Consider the following 26,740-nt stretch of genomic DNA (forward strand, 5'->3'; position numbering starts at 1 on the left):
TAAGAAGGAGATAAAGAAAGAGAATAAATAAGATTTACAAGGTTAAGTGAAAGTAATTATCCAACTAAATTGGATATAAAATATTACTCCTGAATTCCATTATAATACCTCAAAAATACTATAAGAAGTTGGGTGGTCCAGATGAGCCTAACCAGTCTGCAGGGGATTCTGTACTACTTTCAATCTTGTGACAGTAATTGTCTATTCAAAGTTAATAATTACATCACTTAATCATATATTTTTTTGTTACTATAGTAAATTAAGTTATTTTTAAATATTTTTTAATTAAAATTTTAAAATATTTTAGGTAAATTTTATAAAATAATTGATTTGTAAATTAAAAAATAAAATATAAATTAAATATTAGTCTACATCTAATTTGACTTTTTTTTATTGCTACTATTTATTTATTTATATGCTGCTAACCTGCCAGTAAAAAATAGGGGTGAGCATTCGATTTGAACCGAATTGAACCGAATTAAATTATAAAAATAAAATTTTAAATTTTAAAAATCGAACCGAATTAAAATGATTGAAAAATTAAATCGAATCGAATCGTTTTATTTCAGTTCGGTTTGATTTAAATCGATCAGTTTGATTTTTAATTTATTTTTTAATTTAGACATGATTTTCAAGTTATTTGGTCTAATTTTAACTTTAGTTTGAACCTAATAACCATTAATCAATGAAATTAAACAATTAATACATATATAATTAAATATAATTCATAAATTTTTCATAAAAATAAATCAATTCTATTCAATTTGATTCAATTTGAATATATAAATTACTATTCAATTCGGTTTGGTTTAATCGATTTTTTTCTCTTCAAAACTGAACAAAATCAAAATAACTGAAATTTTTATAATATAAAATCAAACCATTTAAATTTTAAAATCAAATCAATTAAACTAAATTAATTCAATTCAATTTAATTTTTTAATTTGAATCGAATTCTACTCTATCCTACTACTAGAAAGTAATCCCTTAAAAAAAAAAAAAACATATCGAGGAAGCGTGGGTACTGTACAGCAGTTCTATTTAAAAAATAAATAAAAATAACAATCGCCCACGCGCTTTCCGCTCAAAAGCAGGATTGGCTTTACAGAAGTAGAAAAATAGAAAGAGATTGACGGCCTAAATAAAACCATTAATCTCTCTTGTGAGGCAGCTCTTACTGCTTTGACAAGGAAATTATCAATTCCATATTACCATTTTTATGTTCGACATTAAGAAATATTTTTTTTTGATAAAAATAAAATACTTTTATTTACAATAAAAAAAAGAGTTTTAATGCATAAAATTAAATATTTTAATTTTTGTATTAAATTAAATTCATCTGAAAAAAACAGATCACTAACCTCTCAGCTTGAAAATAAAATCGTTGATTGTTAAAAACATTTGACACGTGACACTAATAAAGCAAATTTATTGTGTTAATATCAAAAGATTAAATTTTGATAATCTTAATTCATCCCAAGTAAAAATAAAGAAAAAAAGTTTTCTTTTTCTACTTTTAAAATATAATAAATAAAAGAGATTTAAAGTGTTTTTATTATTATTATTTTTTAGTCCCACGCCACACGTATGGTGTTTGCATGCTTGTGGGGCAGTTCTCTCTTTCTTTCTCTTAGCATCAAACAAACCGCGAAAAAAGCAAGCTAACAGCAAACAGAGAGAAGAAGAAGCGAGTTTCAGAGAGACGAATAGAGATCTAACGGACATGGATTAGACTTGCCAAGGAACATCAAAACATGCAGCTACTCAAAGAATAAAGAACTTCTTGTGAGTTTTTTTTTTTTTTTTTTTTTGTAAAAAAATAAAAAATAAAAATCTTTAAAGCATCAGGATTCGGTCAATATGATCATGTAGCTCTTTGCAGGAGTTGTGCATTTTTTTTATTCTTAGCCGTTTGATCAAGTTTCTTCTTCTTCTTCTTCTTCTTCTTCTTTTCTTTTCTCCTTTTGAAACTTTGGCTAGTTGCTGTTTTGTGCCATCTGGAGTGTAGGATCGTACAGTTGTGTATATTTCACTGATCAAATACTGAATTTTGGCTTCTTTGAAGCTATCTTTTATTTTTTTTTTCTTTTTCAATTTTATCAAATTTCTCTCCGTCTAACTCTTCCTTTTGGCTGTTTTGATTTTGTGATAGTGTTCCTTTGATCAGGTTTCTTTCCCGAATTCTGAAGATAGTGGTTACTTTTTTATGCACAAATATGCTCATCAGGTATTTTGTTTAATTACTTATTATGATTTTTAAATTTCGTATCCGGATTGCTTTAATCTGATCTCATCGAATTATTTGTTCTGATCGATCAGGAAACTGATTTATCTCATGTTTTGCTTATTAATGTTGTTGACCAGATGCAAGGAGTGAGACACGAAAAGTTTTATACTAGCCATCGCGTGTTTTAATTGATTGGATTTTGGTCGAATACATCTGGTTCTTTGTTGGATCATCCTTAATCATTCGGAGGATACTAGTTTCTTATGATCAGAATTAGAAAGTGGTAGTGTTATTGGATTGAGCCATGGCAGCTGTGTCGCAAGCAGATTCTAAACGTATGTATTCCTGGTGGTGGGACAGCCACATAAGCCCCAAAAACTCAAAATGGCTTCAGGAGAATCTTACAGGTACCAGTTTTGTGTTTCTATGCTCATTTAGGCTTCCCTACGGAGTTTATGCATTTTAAGTTATAACTTATTAGGCTTATATTGTGGCATTATAGCAGTTGAATAGAAATATTCCATAGCTGTAGACTTAATAGACTTGAGGCAGTTTGAAGGCAATGTGAAATCTCTGATGTGGCCTCGCTATTATTTGATTATAATGATACTGAAACAATGAGTTGAATTATGATGATAATAAGAGGAATTAGTCATTCCCCGTTCAAATTTTGCTTCATCAAATAAAAGGGTTACATGTATGAATGATGCCCACGTCTCTATATATGTGGCAGCATGAGAATGGTTAGGTTGTCTGTGGAATGGAGAAATGTAGTATATAAATGTCCACCTTTGCTGCTCATTCATCTTAAATAAAGGAACTACTGTCTCAAATCTTAACTGGTTTCATAGACATTGATAGTCTGTAATTTTTTGTTGGTTCTTTTTTTATTTGGTGCATAAAAGGTTTGTGGTTTGTTATATTTGCTGAGTTAAGAGTGTGGTCTAACTATTTGGAAAATTTCATAGCCAACACCAACAAAATATTGTCTCTGTTACAATTTATGTGAATAAATTATCTTCATCCAGGAAAAAGAAAGAAATGTTTTCTTAATGTTAGTAGATAGTTAAAAATGTGAGAATTACTGTTAATGAATATTGGTGCTTCGTGCTGCTTGTTGCGGCACAACATCTATGAACGGAAGTGAGATTCCAAGCACCTATCAGCCACTATTTTGCAACTGGCCATAAAAGGAAACAAAATTAAAGAAATCCGAAAAGATGATGAAATTGGCTAAACCACTTAAAAATTGTGTGAAACCATAGCTTTAAAATTTTGAAAATGGAAATAAATTATTCATTCTTCAAAATGTACAAGAGGCTATCTTATTGCATTTTGAGCTTAAATCTGTATTCTCTGTATCATTTGTGGCTAGTATATCTTCATATTTACATGCTATGATAAATGGGCGAATTGGACCACGCATTTGGTAGTAAAATGTGAGGAATTAAATGAGTAACCTATTAGCTGATGTACTTTAATGGTATCCAAAAATTTCCATTTTTCCTTGTCTGCCTCTGTTTGCGTTTGCCTTTCTCCCTTTTAGTTAGTTATATTCAATGTCTCATTTATTATATTTCCATTTAGTGCGTTTAGAATGTTAAAAGTTTATTCACATGTGGCTTGGGATTCCTGTCCTCTCTTTTTTAATTCTCCATTAGGCCAAGTGTCCCTATTTTGGTAAAAGGACCAAACTTTTAGAAGAACCATCCCTGAGATGGTGCGTCCAGAGGCGGAGGAAAGGGGGCTAGTGGGGCCATGGCCCCCAACCCTCTCTTTAAGTATATATATGGATTCTTGAAAATTTATTTTAATTTAATTATAAGCCACTTTAAATAATTTTTATTATTTATTATATTATAAATAATGAGAAATATTTTATTTTTTATTTTATTATATTTTCAATAAATTTTTATGATATTGTCACCCTAAAAATTATTTTTTTAATTTAATTATACTTTATTATGGTATTTTTTGAATAAAAATAACATTAATTCTTCCAAAATATGCAAGCAATGAGTATAATTAACTATTTTCTAAATTAATTATATCCATGTATAATTTATCAATTGTCCAAGCTGAAAATTTTATTTAGTGGGATCATTTATTTAATTAGTCAATTTTAAGTGTGTGTATATATAATTTTTAATCACAATTAAAGTTTCAAATAATTGTAAATAAAAAAAATAAATCTCAAAAAATATAAATTTTAATAATCAAGATATTTTACAATTATTTTATTACATTAAAAATATTAAAATTATAATTGCAAATTAAGAGTATTTTCTTCTTATAAATACATATGCTACCTAATAAAATTCAAACATAAAATATTTTTATGTAAATTTCAAATTTTTATGTATCATTTAAAATATAAAAAAATTTATACATAAATTATATAAGTTTTTTTTTTAAACTATATAATTAATTCAACTCTTTTTATGTATATTAATTCAAAATATAAAATTGTTACTAATTTTATATTTTATATTAATTTTAATGAAAATTTACTAAAATTATTAAAAATAATATTATATATTATATATGTTTAAAATTTGTTTACCTTATAAAGTTGAGTGGATCAGGCATAACAATAAATAATATATAACTCTATTACTGTAATCGCTCCTTCAAGAAACATTTATTGGCATGTTTATTAATGTCCTTCTAAGAGAGAAGTTCTGTTAATAAGTTATTTATTTTGTGAACAACAAACAGTCTCCGGGATGGAATGGTGTTGCATTCTACGTCAACTCTGCATTATTTCTCCGTAATAGTTTCGAGTTGAGGATTCTGCAATTTAGGACCAAAGTCAGCCTGATAACCCTCATTCAATTTCTAAAACTACATCCATAACTGTTCAATTGGCTTTCGAAACAATGAATGGTTTGTGATTAATAAAGTTGCAATTACTTTGTAAGAGAAGATCAAATTAGGTCCTGTTGTTTGTAACTAATAATTTAGAAATTCACAGGTTAGCTCATGGTGACTTTGCATTTCTCCAAAATGTTAAATTGACAATATTTACAAGTTCATCTTCATTTTGTACTACTATAGTTTCTTTGCTTAATTTAATTGTGAATTGATGCTCTCTGTTTCTCTCCCCTAATTCGATTGTCTTCCGTTTGAGCAGATATGGATGTCAAAGTCAAACAAATGATTAAACTTATTGAAGAAGATGCAGATTCCTTTGCAAGGAGGGCAGAGATGTATTATAAGAAACGCCCAGAGCTTATGAAATTGGTTGAAGAATTTTATAGAGCATATCGCGCCTTGGCCGAAAGATATGATCATGCGACAGGAGTGCTCCTTCAAGCACATCGAACAATGGCAGAAGCGTTCCCCAACCAAGTCCCTTTCATGTTAACTGATGATTCACCCATAGGTTCTGCTGATAGCGAGCCCCGTACACCTGACATGCCACCAATACGTCCACTTTTTGATTCTGATGAATTGCAAAAGGATGCTTTGGGAATCTCTCCATCACATTCCCATGCTTTCAAGGAGCATGGAGCTTTTACTGAAGAATCTGATTCTGTTCCTGGCAGAAGGTGTTTGAAACAGCTCAATGATTTGTTTGGGACTGGAGAAGGAAGGGCAAGAAAAGGCCTTAGTTTTCATGATGTGGAAGAGAAATATCAAGGTGTGCAAGACGATGGCAAAAACGATATCAAGGCTCAAGTTCGATCTGATTCTGAGCCACTGAGTAAAGCTGAGCAGGATATTGCAACCTTAAAGAACACTTTTGCTAAATTAGAAGCTGGCCTAATTGAGTACCAACAGAGTTTGCAAATATTGTTTAATCTAGAGTCTGAAGTCTCTCGTGCAAAAGAGGATTCCAAGGGGCTCAATGAACAAGCCAGCAAAGCTGAAGCAGAAGTTCAGACTTTGAAGGAAGCCATCACTAAACTAGAGGCTGAAAGGGAAGCTAGTTTGCTTCAATACCAGCACTGCTTGGACAACATATCTAATCTGGAGAACAATATCTCCAATGCCCAGATAGATGCAGAGGAACTCAATGAGCGTTCTTGTAAAGCTGAAATTGTGGTTCAGTCGCTTAAGCTGGAACTGACTAAATTAGAAGCTGAAAAAGAAGATATTCTTCTGCAGTACGAACAGTGTCTAGAGAAGACAACTTATCTGGAGAGAAAAATATTGCATGCGGAGGAAGATGCCAGGAGGTTTAATGAACATGCTGATAAAGCTGAAATGGAGGTTGAAAGCTTGAAGGAAGTGCTTGCCAAGCTAACTGGAGCGAAGGAAGCTGCTGCTGTTCAGTACCAGCAGTGCTTGGGTACAATTTCAAGCTTGGAGCAGAAACTTGCTTTTGCCCAGGAGGAGGCCCAAAGGCTTAAATCTGAGTTAGATGATGGAGTTGTGAAGTTGAAGGGTGCTGAAGAAAAGTGTCTTCAGTTGGAGAGATCAAATCAGACTATGCACTCTGAGTTGGAGTCTCTGGCACAGAAAATGTCTGCTCAAAGTGAAGAACTTACAGAGAAGCAGGAGGAGTTGAGGAGACTGTGGACTTGCATACAAGAAGAGCGCTTGCGATTTGTGGAGGATGAAACTGCTTTTCAGACTTTGCAGCATTTGCACTCTCGATCTCAGGAAGAACTCAGATCTATGGCTGCAGAGCTTCAGAACAGAGCTGAGATTTTGCAGGACCTAGAAGTTCGTAATCAGAGTTTACAAAATGAAGTTGAGAAGGTCAAGGTAGAGAACAAAGGCCTAAGTGAAGTCAACTTATCTTCAACTTCGACGATACAAAATTTGCAAGATGTGATTTCAAACTCAAGGCAGACGATAGGGAAACTTGAAGCAGAGGTAGAACTTCGACTGGACCAGAGAAATGCTCTTCAGCAAGAGATTTACTGTCTGAAGGAGGAAATAAATGACATTAACAAGAAAAACCAGGCTATCATGGACCAGGTGGATTCAGTTGGCTTCAGTCCAGAGTGCCTTGGGTCATCTGTGAAGGGTTTGCAGGATGAGAACATAAAGCTGAAAGAGGTTTGTGAGAGAGAGAGAGGCCAAAATGTAGCACTTTTGGAAAAGCTGGAGATCATGGAGAAACTTATAGGGGAAAATGCTCTTTTAGAGAATTCATTATCAGATTTGAACATTGAGCTAGAAGGGGTGCGAGAGAAGGTACAGGCATTAGAAGAATCCTGTGAATCTCTCATAGAAGAGAAATCCACATTAGTTTCTCACTTACAGATTGTAACTGATAATTTGGAGGAACTTGCGGAGAAGAATACCATTCTGGAGGGTTCCCTTCTCGAAGCATATGCTGAAGTTGAGTGATTGAGGGAAAAATCAAAGAGCTTACAAGATTTATGTGTGTTGCTTGAAAATGAGAACTCTGATTTAGTTACTGTGAAAGGAAATTTAATTTCTCGGTTGGACATCACTCAGAAAAGATTGGAAGACATGCTTACAAGATTATCATTCATATAACATGAAAACAAACGGTTGTTGATAAATGATAAGAGGTAAGGCAAAGCTATTCTTTTTTATTTTTTCCTTCCTCAACAGACCATTAAGAAGTACAAACTCATAACAGGCACAACCTTTAAGGTGGTGCATTTTAGGACCTGCACATGGTAATAGGCATTGGAAACTCCTGTGGCAGATGGGGGTGGGCCACAGGTTCTCCTTTACTCCTGTTTGCACTTTTGCCTAGCAAAATCATGGCAATTATAGGGTTTGTTTGCTTTTTAGAAACGGTGAAATAAGATGGGCATGTGCACCATTTCAATTGAAATTAAACTTAACCAGATATATATATATGTGACGGCCCATGAACACCGCCAATAGGTCTAATTTTTTATCACTTTTTGTATGTAAATATTGCATGATATCCCAAAGTAATGGGAGTGGGGTTTTGTTTGCTAAATTTGTATTTGAGTCATCAAGAAGACAAGAAGCTCCAGAGAACAAAACACCACATGGTTCTTGCTAATTGCCTTTTCTCCATGAACTCATCCATCGTTTTACAGAGCCATCATGATTTCTTGTTTTTCAATTTTTTCAGGTAGGAATAAATTAATAGAGCTGGTTTGCTGAGGCCCAGGGTGGGCCCCTTTTACATGCAATGCAGTTCTTGCTTTTTTTTTTTTTCCTTTTTTTTCAAAAAAATGTTTTTCCTGCTTGAATTTTAATGATCCTACAAACACTGCTGCGATAATGAGGTAACTTGGAGAAAGTGGCCTTGCCCGTGCAATTGAGAAGGATCATGATGTCTTGGTGAGACATCTGATTGTCTTTCTGTTGAAATGTTAAAAAAGTCCTCGAATTCACTCCACCCAACCATAAGCACATCCATTCATTCGTTATTTCTCTTTTTCACTTTATTTCTTCTCACTATAATAATAATTAAGATTAATTTATTGTTTTTTTTTTTCTAAGTCCCGTTTGACCATGAATTAAAAGAATTAAAAAAAAAACATTTCAAACAAAATGTACTATTTTAGACAGTATTAAAAAATATTTTTTTTATAACTAAGATATATTAATTTATTTTAATATTTTTTAATTATATATTTAAAATTATTTTTCCTAATAATAACTTTAACAGTATCACCAAACAAATAATATTCATAAAAAATTTAACTTAAATCCATGAATGGGAATACGAATTCCAACATTCACAAAAAGAAAAACACTTTTTCTTTTCTAAAAAATTACTTAACTTCAGTAGTTGCTGTAGCAGCTTTTATATAAAAGTCACACTCATGATTTAATTTGCACCCCTTCATGTGCATACGAGAGGCTAATTATAAGCGTCCGAGTGAAAAATCTCTTACTTCAACTAATCCTGTTTTGTTATATTTAACCATCAAGCACGGCAAATGATGACAGTAATCCATTGCACCATCAAAGCCTTCGAGTTCAAATCTCATAGCAATAATGTTGTATATATATAGAGAGAGAGAGAGATGGGGGATTTTAATCTATATATATTCATTCAATAAGGCCGCCCATCTCACTCGCATTGCAATCTCAACTGAGGATTGGGTGAAGTCCCTTGCTAATTAATTAATATTAGCTTGCAAGGAAGAGGGACAACAAATATGGATGACAAGAAAAACGGACCATGTAAAGGCTTAGAAGTCACCTTACCCACCTGCCTCTCCCTCCCTCTCACTTACTTATCAAATGAAAAGCTTTTCAACCATTTATTTTTTTTCAATTGATTAAGGCTTTAAACTATTGTCATATAACAAACAAATCAAACTTAATTAATCAAACTGGCTCTATTATTATTTATTATTGATTAGGGTTCCACCATACAAGCAAAAAATTCCAAGGCTTCTTATCCTTTAGGGCCTTTTTTTGCTCTATTAAATCAGTTTCAATAAGTGTCCTTGTCAGTAGAAGAGTCCAAGGGATTATGCTTCCACATAATTAGACTTTTGAAAGCAATTTGCCTAATGCTTATTCATACTAACGTATACATTTAGAAATCTTATATTAATATATACAATCCAATCAAATCATATATATGCAATAACAAATATACAGCCTATGGCACTGTATATGCAATCAGATTATTAACTATAATAATAATATCAATTAAAGAGTAACAATTATTCTTATTGTGATTATATTTTTAAACGTGTTACGATAACATGTATAAATATATTATTGTATTAAATTCATTTTCACGATTTATTTCAAAGCAAACCATTCATATTATGATTAAAAATATGTATAAATATTTTAAATATTTTTCTACACATTATGCTGAATTTTATTTATTGTAATTATTTTTTTAATTTATTATGATAAAATGGTGTAATGGATTAATTTTCATTAGAAAACAATTCATTCATATCATAATTAAAAGATTTATAAATAATTTAAACATGCTTGCACACATTATACTGAATTTAAATAATTTATTTAAGCAACCATGAAGATATTTCCTCAATAAAATAAAATGAAATGGCTTCAGAATCAACATTTTCCAAATGGTTTGGACCCTTTTGTTAGTTAATTAAATGGATTATTTTTTTATAAAAAAATATACATTAGATTAAAATTGGTTTAAACATACGTTGGCTTGGATAAACTTACGCACTTTTTGACGGAAAGTCTTTTTTTAGAGATATTATTGTGTATTTTTAAAATATAAAATATGAGACTCATTGTTACTTAATTTATGTTGAGAATAATATATTAATGATATGCATTATTTAGTTATAACGAAATAACTTAACTGAATCAATGAAATTCGATTATTTCGGTAAGAGTAAATTTGATTCGATTCAATTTTTAGTTAAATAATAATAAAAATTTTCGATTTTCAACTATCGGTTCAGTTACCTTTAATTTAATAATTGAACTAACTAAAATTACCAAATTTCAATTAATTAACTTATTAATTATAATTTTATTAATATTATATTATTTATAATTATTATTTTTATGATTTTATAATAATATTTAACTTACAATTATTATCTTATTAATATCAAATTATATTTATTATTTTTTATAAATTAAAATAATATAAATATATTTTTATTAATATTTTATTAAATAATTAATAATATATATATATATATTTTTTTTAATTAATTCAATTATAATTAATAATAAACTAAATATTTTTAATTTTAATTTTTCTTAATTTTAATTAAATTAATAATTTTTAAAATTTATTAATAATTTAATTAATTAAAATTTCATTTCAAATCAATTCAGTTGTACACAAACCCCTGCAATGTATTTTAGTAATCGGATGCATGCTAGCATTTTCCTTTATCGAGACTTAAGAAATGGAAAAATTAGCCCTTTCCCTCTTTTGCCCCTCAACTCCAAATGCCTTCTCTCTTTTTTTTTTGTTTTCACATAAATGGATTTTTTTTTTTCACATAAATGGAATTGTTGATTTGCTGTTAATATTTTTAATAATAGTAACGGGAGTAGTCGTAGGTGAAGTGTACAATCTCAAGTCAAAGCATCTGACCTATTTTTTTATCTTTTTTTTTTAATTTAAATCAAGGAATCAGGTGATATATTATAAATTTATAAGTAGTATGGCTAATTTTTCATTAATTAAATAATTTTTTTATTACTGTAACAAAAAACATATTATTGATTGTTTTATATCCTTGTTAATTAACTAATCTCTCAAAGTTAATAACGTTTTTGTTAATTTTCTATTTTCTCTAGGGATGTTTAGTTCACCTATTGGGTGCAACTGATAATTGATAGACATCCAAACAGTTAAACTAAAGTATTTGATAAATTTTAAAAATAAAAGTTGGTAGCTGATGGGCAGCTGATATGATACTCATCAGCTGCAATTTATATTAACTCTATTTTTAGAGCTATTTCTCATTAATTGATAGTTGATTTGATTTGATATTTTATTTTGACTATATTATCATTTTTTATTTAACTCAAAAATTAATATTATTAATACTTTTATATTTTTTATTTATAATTTTAATATTTTAATTAACATATTTCAACTTTGTTAAAATGTCTTTTATTAATAACATAAAATATAAAATATTTATTTATATCTAAAAACTTAAAATTAATTATAAATTTTTTCTTTATCAATAATAATAATTACTTTATTATTTCATCTATATTTTTAAAATTATTTAATTATTTAAAAAAATTAATTATTTTCTTATTTTAATAATAAAATAAATAATATAATATAATAGATTAATAATTATATTTTTATTTTAATAATATAATAAATGATATGATATATTAATTTGATAATTGTATATTTAATTTAATAATAAAATAAATAATATAATAAATTTATAATTTTATATTTATTTCAATAATAAAAATAAATTATATAATATATTTCCTTATTGGTCATTTTATATATCAACAGCAACAACTAAATATAATTTTACAACACACTTAACATAAATCAGTTATCATCGATTACTAGCTATCAGCTATCAGTTAACAGTAGTAATTATCAACTAACAGTTATCAGTTCTATTCAACAATTAAACCAAACAGACCTTTATTCTTGACTAGGGAGTGGGAGTAAAAGTGTTTGGTTTTGACTTACAAATTTATTAAATCTATTTATGAATAAAAAAATTATAAATACATTAATATTTAGTTAGATATACAAGTTAAAAACTATTTAAAGCGAGTTAAAAGTTATAAGTGAGGTATTTATTAATTATGATTTATTTATTTATTTTAAAATTACTATTTAATTAAGTAAACATTATATTGTGCTAATAATTTTTAAAAGATGAATCTTCATAGCTTATTCTCAAAAAATAACTTATTAATTATGAAAAACTTCAGAGAAATTCTCATTCAATCAAAACATCATAATCAACAGATCTTCTGTAGATATTATAGAAGTGCTTAATTCAGTTATTGAATACAACTGATAAATGATTGGCATCCAAATATAACATAATTGGTAAATATTTAAAAAGTTAAAAGATAGTTGATTGTTAGCTGATAGGATACCTATCAGCAGCTGTTATCTATCAACCATAAAATATGAGTTGATTGATAATTACTATATTTTTATTTTATTTTGTGACTAAAAAAAATATTTACTCTAACGTTATCTTCTGTCGTATTTTTATTTTTATTTTCTTGTTCCTATTTTAATGAAAACACTGATTTCTTCTATTGTTTTATCTCATCTCCTATTTCAATTCTCAATTTTTATGAGATCAAATCGGCAAATAATTATTATTATTTTTTTAAATAAATATTATTTATAATACTTTCGAATATATTTTAAGTGCTTTTAGATATTGTATTACTTTAAAATATTTAATTTTTATTTATATATTTTGATAATAAAATAAATTATTGAAATAACAATTTAATAATTATATATTTATTTTAATAATAAAATAATTAATAATATATAATAAATTAATAATTACATTATTATTTTAATAATAAAATAAATTACATGATGCATACCTTTATTAGTTATTTTACATATCAATAACAACAGTTAACATAATTTTATCAAACACTTAATATCAATCAGTTATCATCAATTATTAATTATCAGCTATAAATTAATAATAACAATGATCTACTATCAGTCATCAGTCGCACTAAATAGTTAATCAAACAAGGCCTATAAGACTTTAAGAGTGGAATAATATATTCTTCCACTTAAGCATTTTTTAAGGAAACAGTAGATTTTTATAAAATTTTTTATTTTTTAGGTTAAAATCTTTATAAAAAAAAATAAAAAAAAGGAAAGATATTAAATTTTATTATAAAAAAGGAGTCAAAGAATACCATATGTTGGGCAGCTCAGACGAGCAAAACCAGTCTGCAGAATCTTTTTTCTTATACTAAAAATCTTTAAGGGTGAGAAATTCTGTGCTGCTTCTTTCACCCTTTTGATAGTTATTGTCTGTTCAGAGTTAACAATCATAATACTTAATTAAAATTTTAAAATATTTTAAATAAAATTTATTAAATAATTAACTATTTATTTAAAAATTAATTTATAAATTAAAAAATAAAATTGCAAATTAAAAATAAGTCTATCCTCTAAATTGACTTTTGTTGATTGATATTATTTATATGTTTACACGCTGCTAACCAGCCACCAGAAAGTAATCCCTTAAAAATAAAAATAAAAGCTAGAAAGTGTGGGAACTGGATTTAAAAAATAAATAAAAATAACAAGGTTGGCTTTACACAACTAGAAAAAAGGCGATTTAAATAAAACCATTAATCTCTCTTGTGACGCAACTCTTGCTACTTCAAGGAAATATCAATTCCACATTATCATTTTTACGTTCCAATTTTAGAAATAAATATTTTCATTTAATAAAATAAAATACTCTTATTTACAGTAAAAAAAAGTTTTAATACATAAAATTAAATATTTTAATTTTATATTAAATTAAATTAACTTAAATTCATCTAACCTTTCAGCCTGAAAATAAAATCCTGATAAAAAAAGACATGACATTAATAAAGCAAATTTATCGTGTTAATATTAAAAGATTTATTCTTAGTCGCGTGATGAAGGGCATCCGTCTGAATTTGGCCACCGTCCAATGACGTAGACGCCGCCTTCCTTGAGGCCAACGCCGTGTCATTTCCTCTCTCACAGCCAACTCACTAGCCTCATCGATTTTTATCTTTTTTATTTACCAAAATGCCCCATCATCTTTTTTCTATCCCTGTCGTTTTATTTAAGACCTTCAAATCTGTTTTTCCTGCGCCTATCACTTATATTTTTAAACATATTTTGAGGATATAAAATTAAATTTGATATTAAAATTATTTAATTACATCATCATAATAATAATAATTTATTAACTCACATTAAAAAAATTATCTATTAACTATTTTAACACATAATAAAACATTATCCAATTACTTATTTAATTTTATTAAACAAGCGCATGATGAAATAAAATTATTTTTTTTTATTTTTGATATTTTATTTAATATTATTATTATAATTATTATTAAGACAAATATTTTAATATATAAAATTAAAAAAATTATTATATTTTAATTATAAAAATATTAAAATAATAGAATAATTTTTCAATCATGCTTTATTTTTCTAAAATACTAAAATAGTGAAAGATTAAATTATTTTTTTATAAATTTTTTCAGAAAAATCATTATAATATAAAATATAAATATTATGTATCTTATTATATATTTTATATTTTAAGTTATAACAGACATTAAGTTTAAAATTTAAAATTATTTTTTTAAATAAAAGTATTAATTTAAAATATTATGGAGAAAAGTAATTTAAAAAAGTAATTTTATTATTTTAATATTTTTAAAATTAAAATTAATTTTTAAATATTTTTTAATAAATATATTTATAAAAATATTTTTTTAATATTAATTTCAATAGTAATACTAGATAGACTCTATATTTCTTTGTTATACGAGCTTATTCAATGCTTGATTTGTATTTGCTTGCACATGAATGAATTCTATCATCTATTGCTTAACAATCGCTCATGAATTCTTTTCTGATTTATTTATTTTATCTAATTTAATGAATTTCCCTTTTTATTTCACAAGGGACTATCTCCGCAGTTGGAGAGGGGCAAGGAAAATTCCAGAGCCAAACATGGCAATGGTATCTTCCCTCAAATCCTACCAACCGCCCGCAGTTTCCAGAAATCCAAGGAAAAACATTTTTGAATTCCTCACCTGACAGTTCGCCAGAAGATAAGAAAGGACTATTTTGTCATTTCGTCCTACTGTAATCGCTAATCCAATACGAGTAGACAGCGTGAATAGTAGACTACAGTATCACACTCGCAAATCGCAATTTAACCTCTTTTTTTCTCTAAAAAAATGATTTAAGTGTTTTTTTTTTTCGTCCTACGCCATGAGTATAGTGTTTGCTTCCTAGTGGGACAGTTCTCTTTTTCTCTCTCAAAGTATCAAACAAACAGCATAAAAAGCAAGCTAACAGCAAAGAGAGAGAAGAAGAAGCGAGTTTCAGAGAGACGAATAGAGATCTAACGGACATGGGATAGGAACACCAAAACATGCAACTACTCAGAGAATAAAGAAATTCTTGTGAGTTTTTTTTAATGTTTGTAAAATAAAAAATTGAAGCATCAGGATTCAGTCAATATGATCATGTAGCTTTTTGCAGGTGTTTGTGTATTTTTTTGATTCTTTGCCGTTTGATATCGTTTTCTTCTTCTTCTTCTTCTTCTTCTCCTTTGGAAACTATGACTAGTTGCCGTTTTGTGCCATCTGGAGTGTAGGATCGTACAGTTGTTTGTATTTCACTGATCAAATACTGCATTTTGGCTTCTTTGAAGCTCTTTTTTTTTTTTTTTCAATTTTATCAAATTTCTCTCTAACTCTTTCTTTTGGCTATTTTGATTTTGTGGCGGTGTTCGTTTTATCAGGTTTCTTTCCCAAATTCTGAAGATAGTGGTTACTTTTTTATGCACAAATATACTCATCAGGTATTTTTTTTTTTTAAGTACTTATTATGATTTTTAAATTTCGTATCCAGATTGCTTTAATCTGATCTCATCGAATTATTTGTTCTGATTGATCAGGAAACTGATTTATCTCATGTTTTGCTTATTAATGTTGTTGACCAGATACAAGTAGTGAGACACAAAAAGCTTTATACTAGCCATCGCGTGTTTTAATTGATTGGATTTTGGTCGAATACATCTGGTTCTTAGTTGGATCATCCTTAATCATTTGGAGGATATTAGTTTCTTATGATCAGAATTAGAAAGTGGTAGTGTTACTGGATTGAGCCATGGCAGCTGTGTCGCAAGCAGATTCTAAACGTATGTATTCCTGGTGGTGGGACAGCCACATAAGCCCCAAAAACTCAAAATGGCTTCAGGAGAATCTTACAGGTACCAGTTTTGTATTTCTATACTCATTTAGGCTTCCCTACGGAGTTTATGCATTTTGAGTTATAACTTATTAGGCTTATATTGTGGCATTATAGCGGTTGAATAGAAATATTCCATAGCTGTAGATTTAATAGACTTGAGGCAGTTTGAAGGCAATGTGAAATCTCTGATGTGGTCCCGCTATTATTTGATTATAGTGATACTGAAACAATGAGTTGAATTATGAAGATAATAATAGAAATTGGTCATTCCCCGTTCAAATTTTGCTTCATCAAATAAATGGGTTACATGTGTGAATGATGCTCACCTCTCTATATGTATGGCAGCTTAAGAATGTTTAGGTTGTCTGTGGAATGGAGAAATGTAGCATATGAATATCTTAAATAAAGGAACTACCATCTCAAACCTTAACTGGTTTCATAGACATTGATAATCTGTAATTTTTTGTTGATTATTTTGTTATTTGGTACAGAAAAGGCCTGTTGTCAGTTATATTTGCTGAATTAAGGGTGTGGTCTGGCTATTTGGAAAACTTCATAGCCAACACCACCAAAATATTGTCTCCGTTACAATTTATACGAATAAATTATCTTCATCCAGGAAAAAGAAAGAAAAATGTTTTCTTAATGTTAGTAGATAAAGTGATAGTTTAGAATGTGTGAATTACTGTTAATGAAGATGGGTGCTTCGTGCTAGTTGTTGCGGCACACCATCAATGATGCAAGTGAGATTCAAAGCACCTATCAACCACTATTTTGCAACTGGCCATACAAAGAAACAAAACTAAAGAAATCCAAAAAGATGATGAAACTGGCTAAACCACTTAAAAATTATGTGAAGCCATAGCTTTAAAACTTTGAAAATGGAAATAAATTATGCATTTTTCAAGATGTACAAGAGGCTATCTAATTGCATTTTGAGCTTAAATATGTATTCTCTGTGTCTATGGTGGCTAGCACATCTTCATATTTACATGTTCTGATAAATGGGTGAAATTGATCACACATTTGGTAGTAAAATATGAGGAATTAAATGAGTAACCTATGCTGATGTATTTTAACGGTATCCAAAAATTTCCATTTTTCCTTGTCTGCCTCTGTTTGCGTTTGCCTTTCTCCTTTCTAGTTAATAAGTTATATTCAATGTCTCATCTATTATATTTTCATTCAGTGTGTTTAGAACGTTAAAGCTTATTCATATGTGGCTTGGGATTCCTGTCCTCTCTTTTTTTATTCTCCATTTGGGTAAGTGTCCCATTTTGGTAAAGGAACCAAGCTTTTAGAAGAATCATCCATGAGATGGTGCACCCTTTTTTTTTTCCTTCTCATGTTTATTAATGTCCTTATAAGAAGGAAGTTCAGTTAATAAGTTATTTATTTCGTGCACAACAAACATAGTCTCCGGGGAGGAATAGTGTTCCATTCTACGTCAACCCTGACCAAAGTCAGCCTGATAAACCTCATTCAATTTCTAAAACTACATCCATAACTGTTCAATTGGCTTTCTAAACAATGAATGGTTTGTGATTAATAAAGTTGCAATTACTTTTTAACAGAAGATCAAATTAGGTCCTGTTGTTTGTAACTAATAATTTAGAAATTCACAGGTTAGCTCATGGTGACTTTGCATTTCTACAAGATGCTAAATTGACAATATTTAAAAGTTCATCTTCATTGTCTACTTCTATAGTTTCTCTGCTTCATTTAATCGTGAATTGATGCTCTCTGTTTCTCTCCCCTAATTCCATTATCTTCTGTTTGAGCAGATATGGACGTCAAAGTCAAACAAATGATTAAACTTATTGAAGAAGATGCAGATTCCTTTGCAAGGAGGGCAGAGATGTATTATGAGAAACGCCCAGAGCTTATGAAATTGGTTGAAGAATTTTACAGAGCATATCGTGCCTTGGCCGAAAGATATGATCATGCAACTGGAGTGCTCCGTCAAGCACATCGAACAATGGCTGAAGCATTTCCCAACCAAGTCCCTTTGATGTTAACTGATGATTCACCCATAGGTTCTGCTGATAGCGAGCCATGTACACCTGACATGCCACCAATACGTGCACTTTTTGATTCTGATGAATTGCAAAAGGATGCTTTGGGAATCTCTACATCACATTCACCTGCTGTCAAGAAGCATGGAGCTTTTACTGAAGAATCTGATTCTGTTCCTGGCAGAAGGGGTTTGAAACAGCTCAATGATTTGTTTGGGACTGGAGAAGGAAGGGCAAGAAAAGGCCTTAGTTTTCATGATGCGGAAGAGAAATATCAAGGTGTGCAAGACGATGGCAAAAACGATATCAAGGCTCAAGTTCCATCTGATTCTGAGCTACTGAGTAAAGCTGAGCAGGAAATTGTAACCTTGAAGAACATTCTTGCTAAATTAGAAGCTGAAAAGGAAGCTGGCCTACTTGAGTACCAACAGAGTTTGCAAAGATTGTCTAATCTAGAGTCAGAAGTCTCTTGTGCAAAAGAGGATTCCAGCAAAGCTGAAGCAGAAGTTCAGACTTTGAAGGAAGCCCTCACTAAACTAGAGGCTGAAAGGGAAGCTAGTTTGCTTCAATACCAGCACTGCTTGGACAAAATAGCTTATCTGGAGAACAATATCTCCAATGCCCAGAAAGATGCAAAGGAACTCAATGAGCGTTCTTGTAAAGCTGATAAATTAGAAGCTGAAAAAGAAGATATTCTTCTTCAGTACAAACAGTGTCTAGAGAAGATAACTTGTCTGGAGGGAAAAATATTGCATGCTGAGGAAGATGCCAGGAGGTTTAATGAATGTGCTGATAAAGCTGAGATGGAGGTTGAACGCTTGAAGGAAGTGCTAGCCAAGCTAACTGAAGAAAAGGAAGCTGCTGCTGTTCAGTACCAGCAGTGCTTGGATACAATTTCAAGCTTGGAGCAGAAACTTGCTTTTGTCCAGGAGGAGGCCCAAAGGCTTAAATCTGAGTTAGATGATGGAGTTGTGAAGTTGAAGGGTGCTGAAGAAAAGTGTCTTCAGTTGGAGAGATCAAATCAGACTATGCACTCTGAGTTGGAGTCTCTGGCACAGAAAATGTCCGCTCAAAGTGATGAACTTACAGAGAAGCAGGAGGAGTTGGGGAGACTGTGGACTTGCATACAAGAAGAGCGCTTGCGATTTGTGGAGGCTGAAACTGCTTTTCAGACTTTGCAGCATTTGCACTCTCAATCTCAGGAAGAACTCAGATCTATGGCTGCAGAGCTTCAGAACAGAGCTGAGATTTTGCAGGACCTAGAAGTCTGTAATCAGAGTTTACAAAATGAAGTTGAGAAGGTCAAGATAGAGAACAAAGGCCTAAGTGAAGTCAACTCATCTTCAACTTTGACGATACAAGACTTGCAAGATGAGATTTCAAACTTAAGGCAGACGATAGGGAAACTTGAAGCAGAGGTAGAACTTCGACTGGACCAGAGAAATGCTCTTCAGCAAGAGATTTACTGTCTGAAGGAGGAAATAAAAGGCATTAACAAGAAAAACCAGGCTATCATGGACCAGGTGGATTCAGTTGGCTTCAGTCCAGAGTGCCTTGGGTCATCTGTGAAGGGTTTGCAGGATGAGAACATAAAGCTGAAAGAGGTTTGTGAGACAGAGAGAGGCCAAAATGTTGCTCTTTTGGAAAAGCTGGAGATCATGGAGAAACTTGTAGAGAAAAATGCTCTTTTAGAGAATTCATTATCAGATTTGCACGTTGAGCTAGAAGGGGTGAGAGAGAAGGTACGGGCATTAGAAGAATCCTGTCAATCTCTCATAGAAGAGAAATCCACTCTTGTTTCTGAGAAATCCACATTAGTTTCTCATTTACAGATTGCAACTGATAATTTGGAGGAACTTGCAGAGAAGAATACCATTCTGGAGAGTTCCCTTCTCGATGCATATGCTGAAATTGAGGGATTGAGGGAAAAATCAAAGAGCATACAAGATTTATATATGTTGCTTGACAATGAGAAGTCTGATTTAGTTACTGAGAAAGGAAATTTAGTTTCTCAGTTGGACGTCACTCAGAAAAGATTGGAAGATTTGGAGAAAGTTTACAGAGATTTAAAAGAGAAATACTCAGCTTTGGATAAAGAGAGAGAATCCACACTTCATGAAGTAGAAGAATTACATGTTCACTTGAATGCTCAAAAGCAGGAACGTGCTACTCTTGCCCAGTTGAGTGAGTCTCAATTGGCTGGTATGGCAACAAGGATACGTATGCTACAAGAAGAAGGCCAGTGCATAAAGAAAGAACATGAAGAAGAACTGGACAAAGCCTTTTATGCTCAGACTGAGATTTTCATTTTGCAGAAATGTGTGCAAGATCTGGAAGAACATAAATTTTCCCATTTCCTTGAGTGTCAAAAATTCCTGGAGGCGTCTAAACTGTCAGAGAAGCTGATTTCTGAACTGGAGCTTGAAAATCTTGAACAACAAGTGGAAATGAAATCTTTGTATGATAAAATTGATGTGCTAAGAGTTGGGCTTTATCGGGTGCTGAAAACTCTTGAACTTGATGTGAAACAGGGGTGCGAAGACAAGGCTGAGCAAGATCAAATGCTTTTGAGCCATGCACTTGACAAGCTTCAAGAAACACAAAGATTTCTCTTTGAGATGCAAGATCAAAATCAACAGTTGGTCGTTGAGAATACAGTTCTTGTTACTCTGCTTGGGCAACTGCAAAGAGAGGTGGCAAATCTTATGACAGCTAAAAGCAGTCTTGATCAGGAGTTGGCATGCAGGTCAGAGCAGTTCTTCATTTTGCATGGTGAGAGCCAAAAACTTGCAGAGGTTAATGAAGAATTGAGATCGAAGATAATAGACGGAGACCACAAAGAGGAATCTTTGAAGGTTGAGCTAAAGACTCTGCACGGACAGCTCTTAGATTTGCAAGGGGATTACCAGAATTTACAGAAGGAGAATTGCAAGATGGTTGACGAGCAACGATTGCTGATGAAGTCAATCTCAAACTTGAGAGAAGAGAAATGTAATCTAGAAGATGAGAACTGTGCCATTTTTGCTGAAACAGTGTCTCTAAGTACCATTTCTCTGATTTTCAGGGATATAATCTCTGAAAAATTTTTGGGAATGAAGGAGCTTTGTGAAAATCTGGATAAACTTCACCATGTCAATAATGGCCTTAATGAGAAGGTGAAGATAATGGAGGGGAAGTTATTGGAGCTTAGTGCAGTAAAAGATGAGAAAAGAGAGTTGCATAAAATGGTGGAGGAGTTGAAGTGCAAGTATGATGAGGTTGAGTTGATCCGAGCAGATCTTGATAAGGAGTTGGCATGCAGGTCAGAGCAGTTCTTCATTTTGCATGGTGAGAGCCAAAAACTTGCAGAGGTTAATGAAGAATTGAGATCGAAGATAATAGACGGAGACCACAAAGAGGAATCTTTGAAGGTTGAGCTAAAGACTCTGCACGGACAGCTCTTAGATTTGCAGGGGGATTACCAGAATTTACAGAAGGAGAATTGCAAGATGGTTGACGAGCAACGATTGCTGATGAAGTCAATCTCAAACTTGAGAGAAGAGAAATGTAATCTAGAAGATGAGAACTGTGCCATTTTTGCTGAAACAGTGTCTCTAAGTACCATTTCTCTGATTTTCAGGGATATCATCTCTGAAAAATTTTTGGGAATGAAGGAGCTTTGTGAAAATCTGGATAAACTTCACCATGTCAATAATGGCCTCAATGAGAAGGTGAAGATAATGGAGGGGAAGTTATTGGAGCTTAGTGCAGTAAAAGATGAGAAAAGAGAGTTGCATAAAATGGTGGAGGAGTTGAAGTGCAAGTATGATGAGGTTGAGTTGATCCGAGCAGATCTTGATCAGGAGTTGGCAAGCAGGTCAGAGCAGCTCTTGGTTTTGCATGGTGAGGGCCAAAAACTTGCAGAGGTTAATGAAGAATTGAGATCGAAGATAATAGAGGGAGACCACAAAGAGGAATCTTTGAAGGTTGAGCTAAAGACTCTGCACGGACAGCTCTTAGATTTGCAAGGGGATTACCAGAATTTACAGAAGGAGAATTGCAAGATGGTTGATGAGCAAAGATTGCTGATGAAGTCAATCTCAAACTTGAGAGAAGAGAAATGTAATCTAGAAGGTGAGAACTGTGCCATTTTTGCTGAAACAGTGTCTCTAAGTACCATTTCTCTGATTTTCAGGGATATCATCTCTGAAAAATTTTTGGAAATAAAGGAGCTTTGTGAAAATCTGGATAAACTTCACCATGTCAATATTGGCCTTAATGAGAAGGTGAAGATAATGGAGGGGAAGTTATTGGAGCTTAGTGCAGTAAAAGATGAGAAAAGAGAGTTGCATAAAATGGTGGAGGAGTTGAAGTGCAAGTATGATGAGGTTGAGTTGATCCGAGCAGATCTTGATCAGGAGTTGGCAAGCAGGTCAGAGCAGTTCTTGGTTTTGCATGGTGAGAGCCAAAAACTTGCAGAGGTTAATGAAGAATTGAGATCGAAGATAATAGAGGGAGACCACAAAGAGGAATCTTTGAAGGTCGAGCTAAAGACTCTGCACGGACAGCTCTTAGATTTGCAAGGGGATTACCAGAATTTACAGAAGGAGAATTGCAAGATGGTTGATGAGCAAAGATGGCTGATGAAGTCAATCACAAACTTGGGAGAAGATAAATGTAATCTAGAAGATGAGAACTGTGCCATTTTTGCTGAAACAGTGTCTCTAAGTACCATTTCTCTGATTTTCAGGGATATCATCTCTGAAAAACTTTTGGAAATGAAGGAGCTTAGTGAAAATCTGGATGAACTTCTCCATGTCAATAATGGCCTTAATGAGAAGGTGAAGATAATGGAGGGGGTGTTATTGGAGCTTAGTGCAGTAAAAGATAAGAAAAGAGAGTTGCATAAAATGGTGGAGGACTTGAAGTGCAAGTATGATGAGATTGAGTTGATACGAGCAGATCAAGAAAAGCAGATCATTAAACTGTCTGGAGACTGTTATGAACAAACTAAGGAGGTAGAATGCATTCAGGAAGCAAATCGGAAATTGGAGACTGAACTGGGGAAATTGAATGGAGAACTTTTAGAAAATAAGATCAGGGAGGAAAGTTTGAATTGTGAACTGCAAAAAAGAAGAAATGAGGTAGAATGGTGGGAGTCTCAGGCTGCTGCACTTTTTGGCGAACTGCAGACATCTGCTGTCCAACAAGCACTGTATGAAGGAAAGGTTCATGAGCTCATTGAAACATGTGAGAGCCTTGAAGGCAGAAATTGTTTGAAAGCTAGCGAGATTGACCAGATGAAAGAAAGAGTAGGCACCGTGGAACATAAGAATGAAGAACTAAGGTCTCAGATGACTTCATATGTCCCAGCTTTCATTTCTTTGATGGATTGTATAGCATCTCTGGAAAATCATACTCTCTCACATGCAAAACTTCATGAAATTCACAAGAAGGAAGCCAAGGTAATTTTGTTTTATCAGATTTTGAGTTCGCCTACAGTCTGCATGTTCAGTTTAGCTATAGTTTTCCACTTTTTTTTCAGCAGCGGTAGTGAATAAGTTTCCAATTGTCATTTCTTCCATAAGCTGTTGTTGCATCTGGTTTTGGATATCATCTAAAAATTCATGGCTTATATTTTACTTGTTGCAGGATGCCCCCTTTGCGGTGGATGCTGAAAGTTGTCAACAGATTAGCGATGATCAAATTAGCGTGGGGCCAGGTGGACTTTTGGACTTGCAGGGTTTGCAAATGAGGATTATAGCTATTGAAGAAGCTGTAAAAGAAAGGGAGAGACTAGTTATTCTGGAAAACTCTAATGCTAATTCCAAACTTGCTGATGCAATTAGACAGATTGAAGAGTTGAAATCCATAAGCAACTCAAATGAAGAAGCTATTGAATCAAGCAAGCATAGGAATCAAAATCCAGAGGACAAGGAACTGGGATCCGAGGCTTATGGTAATCTCGGGCTTCAGAAGCCAATACATGAAACTTCTGAAGAGAGGACTGAAGTGATGACGAAAGACATAATGCTTGATCAGACATCCGAGTGTTCATCATACGGGATCAGCAGAAGGGAGACTGGAGAAGCTGATAATCAGATGCTTGAAATATGTGAATCCACTGACCGGAATGACAGTATTGACCTTACTGTTGGAAAGGCTCAGAAGGAGACTGCTGCATCGACTGAGAACAAGGAGGATCCTTCTATGGAATCAATGGTTGAGAAGCATGTTAGTGTGGACAAGTTGGAGATCTCAAAGAGATTGTCAGGGTCTCGTCAAGAAGTGAATGAGAGGAAAATTCTAGAAAGACTTGATTCTGATGCACAAAAGTTAACTAATCTTCAAATAACCGTGCAAGACATGAAGAGGAAGGTGGAGATCACAGATAAGAACAAGAAGGGAAAAGGTATTGAATATGATAGCGTGAAAGGGCAGTTGGAAGAGTCTGAGGAGGCGATAACGAAGTTGTTTGACGTGAATCGCAAATTAATGAAGAGCATTGAAGATGAACCATTGTCCATTGATGAGAAATCTGCATTGGCATCGGATGAGAATGGAAGTGTCAGAAAGAGAAGAATTTCGGAACAGGCAAGAAGAGGGTCTGAAAAGATTGGGCGGTTGCAGTTGGAGGTGCAGAAACTGCAATTTCTTTTGTTGAAACTTGATGATGAAAACAAAAGCAGAGGAAAAACCAAAATTGTAGAACGAAATACAGGGGTTCGACTGCGAGACTATCTGTATGGTGGGACGAGAACAAGCCAGAAGAGAGAGAAAGGGCATTTCTGTGCATGTATGCAACCTCCAACCAAAGGGGATTGAGGAAAATCACATTCCATCGGCATAAAATTGGTGTAGCTCTAGCTCAAGGTTAAATTAAGACATTAAGTTGTTTTGTGCATATTTTTTCTTAGAGATCTTCCATAGACTTGAATATTATCCCTGTTTGCATAAGAGAGGAATCGACTACTCTTTAGCCTAGAGATCCTATTGTACACGACGGGCGTGTTTCAGGCAGCCTTAGTAGAGCTTCTTTCGCTTATTTTTTTTTTTGGAAAAATTTATTTTTTAAGCTCTCGAATTTTACGTGCTTTTGATTTTGAGAACCCGAATTTATTTTTCAGTTTAAACTTTTATTTTTTGACACATTAAAATTTTTTTAATATAAATTATATTGAAAGGCGTGTTATTTACATGTGCAAAAAAAAATTTATATCATTAAATTAAAAAAAAAAATAAGTTCTTGGATTTCTCTCTCTATTATGAAAAAGAAAAAGAAAATTATAACATAATTTTTTTGTCTAATAATAATATGTAAAATTCACTTTTTATCTATTCATCAGAGCAGTTTTTCTGAGAGGCAGTAGCTTTAATGGGTGCCTCATGCCTGATTAGGCATGCCTAGTGAAGAATGCCTGATTGCCCTACGCAATTGCCCTGTTGGAATCCAATTAATATTTTTAAACTCTTAACTCATTTTAAATTTAATTATTATTATTTAAAAAAATATTTAAATTTATTTAATTTTAAATATTTTAATTAATAATTTATATAAAAAAATTATTTTTATTAATAATTTATATTTTAAAATTTTAATAATATAAAATATTTAAATTTTATTTTATTTAAAATATAAATATAAATATTATTATAAAAAAGATATTTTATATTTAATTAAATATTTATATAAATAAATTTAAATAATAAATATTTAACATATAAAATTTAAGTCTGTTGTAAATATTATCCTAACTCTTCTCAAATTTTCTTGTATGCTATCTAAACCCATTATTAGAATTTGATCGAATCAAGATCCCCTTACATCTTACTCCTGCTTCAGTCATGTGACAGCTTATTTATCGACTCGGAGGCTATGAATCAGTTGGGCTGTTAGAGTTGGGTTGGGTGGGGTTGGGTTTGGTTCTATTGTAATTGGGTTGAGCTGAAAGCTTGGGAACGGTTGTTTAAAATTCATAACTATCATGAAAAATTTTAAATTAAAAGATTTTATGAAGCACAGCTTCATACACAAGAAAATAGACATGAAAGGGCAGTACATGTTTAATAAGGTTTGTGCAATCCAAAGTGAAATGATGCATTTCACGATATCTGCTTTTTTAAATATTTAACTATTTTTATTTTATTGAATGGATTATAATTTTTTTATTTTAT

General features: G+C 31.7%; 2 protein-coding genes across 4 annotated transcripts; both read left to right on the forward strand.

Moving 5' to 3' along the window:
- The first annotated feature begins 1,473 nt into the window (after positions 1–1,473).
- On the forward strand, positions 1,474–25,610 carry LOC110672297 (protein NETWORKED 1D-like). Of its 3 annotated transcripts, none has more exons than XM_058152728.1 (5): positions 1,474–1,785; positions 16,120–16,179; positions 16,321–16,590; positions 18,356–24,030; positions 24,218–25,610. In XM_058152728.1, exons 3-5 carry the CDS (start codon positions 16,488–16,490, stop codon positions 25,388–25,390), a joined length of 6,951 nt encoding a protein of 2,316 aa, XP_058008711.1. In that variant the 5' UTR covers positions 1,474–1,785; positions 16,120–16,179; positions 16,321–16,487; the 3' UTR covers positions 25,391–25,610. The 3 variants fall into 3 exon arrangements, with proteins under 3 accessions (XP_058008711.1, XP_058008712.1, XP_058008710.1); XM_058152729.1 differs by lacking the exon at positions 1,474–1,785 and adding an exon at positions 1,849–2,017; XM_058152727.1 differs by lacking the exon at positions 1,474–1,785 and adding an exon at positions 15,601–15,778.
- LOC110673422 (protein NETWORKED 1D) lies at positions 1,908–7,710 on the forward strand. Its single transcript, XM_058152730.1, has 4 exons — positions 1,908–2,022; positions 2,168–2,227; positions 2,365–2,634; positions 5,361–7,710. The coding sequence occupies exons 3-4, from the start codon at positions 2,532–2,534 to the stop codon at positions 7,529–7,531; spliced, it is 2,274 nt and encodes a 757-aa protein (XP_058008713.1). The 5' UTR covers positions 1,908–2,022; positions 2,168–2,227; positions 2,365–2,531; the 3' UTR covers positions 7,532–7,710.
- Positions 25,611–26,740: the final 1,130 nt, after the last annotated feature.

The sequence above is a fragment of the Hevea brasiliensis genome, chromosome 9, assembly GCF_030052815.1.
Source record: "Hevea brasiliensis isolate MT/VB/25A 57/8 chromosome 9, ASM3005281v1, whole genome shotgun sequence".
NCBI lineage: Eukaryota > Viridiplantae > Streptophyta > Magnoliopsida > Malpighiales > Euphorbiaceae > Hevea > Hevea brasiliensis.